The 6,000-nt window shown below is 32.2% G+C and overlaps 1 protein-coding gene across 5 annotated transcripts in view; it reads right to left on the minus strand.

Moving 5' to 3' along the window:
* The window catches only part of LOC117105470 (cyclin-dependent kinase 16-like), a 57,046-nt gene that overhangs the window by 15,129 nt on the left and 35,917 nt on the right, over positions 1-6,000 (minus strand). For all 5 annotated transcript variants that reach the window (XM_033246626.1, XM_033246625.1, XM_033246624.1 and 2 more), the window contains one exon: positions 3,001-3,134. In XM_033246626.1, the coding sequence (XP_033102517.1) occupies positions 3,001-3,134 (134 nt within the window). The remainder of the gene's footprint in view (positions 1-3,000; positions 3,135-6,000) is intronic.

Consider the following 6,000-nt stretch of genomic DNA (forward strand, 5'->3'; position numbering starts at 1 on the left):
AAAAAATATTATTAGTTTATCACCCTATAAAAATAGTGATGAGGAAGGGAGGCTTATTTTTATTTTTTTATTTTGCTAAAGTCAAATATCACCCTTGGGTTGTTTGCTGGTGCACTAATATTCAAAATAAAACATGATTGAGATAATACAAACAATATCTAACTATTTAATTTTAAAAAAATTAAAAAAAAAAAAAAAAATTAAAATATATCTTATGAAGCCTCAATTATGAGGTCAGACCTTGCCATAGCTGTTAAAATCTAGCAGATATCAATGACAATACAATACAAATCAAGGATTCTAGAAGTTGTAATTGGTAAAAGGCCAGGAGATTCAGGCATTATAAGCAACCTTGTAGAATTCAAGAAGAAAATTTCACAAATTAATAAAGATAGATTTTCAAGTGACATTCTGTAACTTCTCCCCCTTCCGATGTACACTCGCATACATTGTAATAATACAATTTTTGTTAAGATAGCAACTTAAAAAAAATCATAATTTACACACAAGTTATTTCCACTTGCAAAGGGGAGCCCTTGCTGAAAAAAAAAATTAATGTATTTCCTCATTTATATAAGCCCCCTTGAGGAATCCACAGTTTATAAAAAAACTGTTCAAATTTCATAGGGATGGCCATTTTTTTTCTCCCTGAAAGCATGAATACTATAAACTTAGCTATTCATTCAAATCATATTTTGGCATTTTGCCCGGGAAAACATTAGTAGTGAAATCAGAGTAGAGGGTGGACTTAAACTAGAGGAACTATTTTCTTAATTTATTATAGTATTTGTAAATATTATCTTTTTTGAGAAATCAAAACTAACAGGACAAACAAGCAAAAAAGAAAATGTAAAAACTCTAAAGGAGTCACTACCAACTAAAAATTTGTCTTGTTCTTCGACCTCCACAATAAATTCAAAATTTGAACAAAGGCGCTGGAAACGCATTTCTCTGCCATAGACAACTGGGTAATCAGAGACGACGATCAACGTAATTATTAAACAAATAATCTGATTGATTTTTTTAGAATCATTTACAATTTGACATTATGACCCTCATTTAGTTTTATTAATTCAATAAAACTGTGAAAGGAATTTTTGACAAAATCTTGGTCATAAAATGACAAATGCATCGGTAAATAATATAACATCATTTTATGGATGATTGGAAATGGTTAGCGATATTATTTTTTCCATTAGTTCTGCAAATTGCTCTGTGTAGTATTTCATATACTCACTCAATCATTACATATCCATTGACCATTATATTATATAGGCAAAAATAACCTTTTTTTTTAGGTTCTCACCTCTTCATTAAATATGCATTGGCCATTGCAAAATTGCTGCCTTATATAACATATATGCAAATTATTAAGCAAAATTTGTATTTAACTTTGACATAATTTCAATGCAAACTAGGTGAAATATACTGTAGTAGTATTAGTAACTTTTTAAGCTTGACAAGCTGCTGTTCTATAGTAATGTCATTAGCATGCATATTTTATCTTATGAATATTTATGATATTTTCATTATACCAGTTACAATTTCCTGATTCATTAATATGCAAATTAAATCTACAAATAGTTGTAAATCTTACAACAAAGTAGGTGAGTCCATTAACAACTACTGTATGTTAACAGTTCATTTTTCTTTCTCTCCTACCATCTCCTAGTTATTACTGCATAAATGAAATTATGGAAAATTAATTCATTTACAGTAGAAAATAAGTTAAATGTTTACGGTAATAACATTTTTAGCTCAGATGAGGAGCTCTAGAAACATACGGCTAATTGATTAATAGATCTTTTTTTAACACCAATGAGGGCGGTCTGAGTGCTACAGTAATTGAATAGATCTTTTTTTAGCTCCTATGAGGGCGGGGGCGGAGCTGGCTGATTGATAATAATAGATCTTTCTTTGAGCTTTTTTTTGAGCTCTGAAGAGGGCGGGCTGAGCTGGCTGATTTACTAATAGATCTTTTTTCTATGGGCGGCCGTTAGGCCCAATATACTCTATTATCTCTATTATACTGCCCTCATCGGAGCTTCCAAGATTATGAGAACTTGTTTATGTACAATACATGAATATCTTTAATAAATATATTTTACTTGAAATTATCCTTTCTTTCAACCAACACAAACAATCATCATTATTTATTTATTAATTTTATTTATTTGTTATTTATATAGCACTTTTCTTTGCAATATTAAGTGCTACTTTCCTGGTCATCTAGGAAATTATCCTTTCTTTCAACCAACACAAACAATCATCATTATTTATCTATTAATTTTAATTATTTGTTATTTATATAGCACTTTTCTTTGCAATACTAGCTATTTTCCTGGTCAATGGGTCCACATGCTTAAGTGTTGCTGCTGTAATTAGCGAAGGAGTAGGCAACCTTAAGTGTTGCTGCTGTAATTAGCGAAGGAGTAGGCAACCCAACCAGGGTAGTCCTGTGAGGAGAGGTGTTATACAGTAAATATGTAGCCTATCTTACTGTAAATTCAAATTTATGTTAAAATGCATAACCAGAATCTAGTTTCTAGATACGTTTCAGATTACCCTAATAATATAGGTGAAGAATACAATAGTTTATAGCTATCTTGAGAAAAATCTAGTATTTACTTACAATGGTCTAAATTTTTCGTTATTCTGCTAGAACATATTCTTGAGGATCTGACATCACTTAGAAGTGGATTATGACGTCAAGAAGTTCATAAATGTTAATGTCTGAGATGCCTATCCCCAGTAAGGGGGGGGGGGAACATCCACCAACTTCTTGATTTCACAATCATCATCTAATGACACCAGATCCCAAAGAAGTTGTTCTTACAGAACAACGCAAATTTCTTCAGATAGTTAGTTACGGATTGCTATGAGGAATAAAATATAAAATTACAAGTATCAAAAAAGTATGATTTATAGCAATCAAATTATGATATCAAATAAATACCAAGATGCTACCTGATCCTCTAAATAAGAAACATGATCCCTTACCTCGCTGAACCGTCGCTGTAACCTTGGCTTGGGTTTCTGACGTAATTTCACCGGTGTAACCATTTCATCGGAAGCACCTGAGGCCCTGTCGCTCTCACCATCCGACCCTATCCTAGAAATTTCTGGTACACTTCCTAGAACGAAACCCAAATTCTCCATTATAATCAAAAGCAATCAAAAAGGACCATTTAAAAAGTAAGTCATATATCACGTCAAAAGGAAAAAATACTGTGTATATTTTGTAAAATAACAAGCAGCAGCATTAGCACTATACACTTGCTAGCTTATAGCGGTATTAAAAACAATCGACAGCTAACATGTCAATTACAACCTCTTGATGTCATAACCAATCAATATACCAAGACAAAAATTGATTACTCAATATTATTTCATAGACCATCTTCAGACAAACCTACCAACCGCTATTAATTTATTCCAGGGAGGACAAATTACAAGAGTTTAGATAATAACAAACACGGATATTTAAGCCTACTGTAATGACTCCAGACGATGGACACTATCTAGGTCTAAGGATGTATTAGTTTTTGTGATCACCTTCTTGTGGGCCTCATAAAGCTAAAGTACTTTAGTACTTACTCTACATGACTAAATCTAAGCCTAAGGATGTATTAGCATGGAGAAATTAATTTATGATATTAGTTTGTGTGACCACCTTATGGACCTCCTAAAGCATAATATCCAGGCCTATATTATTTATTCTAAATTATGGTTTATTGCATTTAAGCCTATTAATGCAAGATAATACTTATAATCTAGAACATGTGCTACACAAAAAATAATGTTTTATAAGATCATTCTACAGTCAAGTCCTAGTTCCTACTTCCACAACATTGCACATGCATTTATAATTAACATTACATTGCATTTCAGTAATTAATCAGATAAAGTTAATCATTAATTATGCACATTATTAATAAAGGGCTCTAAAAACGTAAAGACAAATCCATTACTGACTCAAAATAATAAAAAATTGTAATTAAAATTGAACTTTTTTTGTAAGAAATTCAATTTATCTTAAGATCTTTAAATTCTAATTTATTCATCAAAGCGCCATACAATTTGTGAAAAACATACAGTATGCTGTGAGGCTGTACATGATTAAATAAATGCTTCTCTTGTAAAAGTGCAGCTCACGAATAAACGTTGCACTAAACAATATTGTTTTTTGCTAAGCACTGTTCTTAATTAAGAGTTGCGGTGTTTATCAAGATAAATTCTATTTTGAATATTTGTTAAAGCATTTAATCAAGAGTACATTTACCCTATCTTGAATTGATGTTTTGTATCATTGGGACACTACCAAACAAGTAATTTCTCAAAGATTGAATTCTGTAATTACTAATGACGTTACCACAAGTTTGATAAGCCTACTGTATGTATTACATGCAAATTTAAAATTCCAAAAATGTTTTAATAAAGTACGCTCTCAAGCCCCTCTCTTGAAAATGCATCATACTGGTGCCTCCAAAACATGAAGCACTCTGTCATTCATATTGCCATTTACTCTACTTTTCACAACTCAATTCTGCATTACTATTATGTTACATAACACTCAGAGCCACCTTTGAGACTACTACCCTATTTAGATTAAACTTCCGGTGCGATTGGTTGTGATGCAACTTGCGGATGGTAATCAAAAATCGAATACACCCGTTTGCTACCAATCCCAATTTTTGGGCTTTAAGCCACAATAAAATTTACAATGCTGACTAAACATCTCTAGTGGCTGGCTATGTTGACTGACTTCAACCCATCAATGTCTGTTTGAATTTGTTTTGATCGGATTCCTTGGTGATCAGGAGTAAAATGATTGTAGCACACACTCGCAGCAAATAACAAATGCCAGTTTGCTTAATCTTTTTTTAATTGCTTATTATTGGTACACTTATTGGGGATTGTGATCAGATGTGATTTGGTATATTCAGATGTAGCAACTGACTACAACAACTGATCGCAAACAAAGGCTAATGTGAATCTGCAGTAACCAAGAACTAACCTACAAATGTTGATCACTACCACTAAAGACAAAAGAACTGACTATAAAGATATTTTGTTTTAAACAAGTCCTTAAAGATAAGGTTAGCAAATCCTGATATTAAACACTACTATCCATAAACATACTTGAAAAAATACATGTAATAGTGGCGGATCCAGGAATTCGTAATAGAGGGAGTCCAGAGAGGGACTTCCACAGATAGACGGACCCAAGAAATTCTATGATTATGGAACCTCCAAAAGGCTAGAAATGGTACTGTCACTGTCAGGCTAAAATGCCTGTTTTTCTCCATTATTTTGAAAAATTTAAGGGCAAGAGGGGGCCTACGTAGGCTGGCTAGGCTCGGGCTGACTTGGCCCCTTGAACCCGCCTACATGTAAAAATGGAGAAAATGTATTTTCGCCACTATTTTTGGCAAAACTATTTACTAAATAAAAGAAATTGTTTACTTCAGGTTTTTTTTCACCCTTCTTTCAAGACCAATACAATATATACCTCTGTAACATATTCAATTGACCTTACTTCCAAATGTAATAAAGAATAAAGACACTGATACTGATGCCATTACATATAAGCCAACATGTCTTAAAACATCCCAAGAATCCTGAAACCATGATTATAATTACTACTGGATGAATGATAATAAATTACATGAACAAAATGAAGACAGCCAAACATGAGCAATGATTTGTGAGCACAATTAACATTACTGTAATGCTTTGTTGTAATTAACATAATACAATTAAATTGTTTGTTCTACTAATAGGTTATACTGGTAAATATTGTATCAAAAATCCATGATGACTATAGTTTCTCTGGTATAAAACGTTGAGACTTGGCTTTATACCTGTCTCTTATACACATCTAGATGTGTATAAGAGACAGCTATTATACTGCCCTCATCGGAGCTTCCAAGATTATGAGAACTTGTTTATGTACAATACATGAATATCTTTAATAAATATCTGTCTCTTATACACATC

This window comes from Anneissia japonica, unplaced genomic scaffold, assembly GCF_011630105.1.
Source record: "Anneissia japonica isolate Jap-2015-1 unplaced genomic scaffold, ASM1163010v1 scaffold1128_len1000024_cov185, whole genome shotgun sequence".
NCBI lineage: Eukaryota > Metazoa > Echinodermata > Crinoidea > Comatulida > Comatulidae > Anneissia > Anneissia japonica.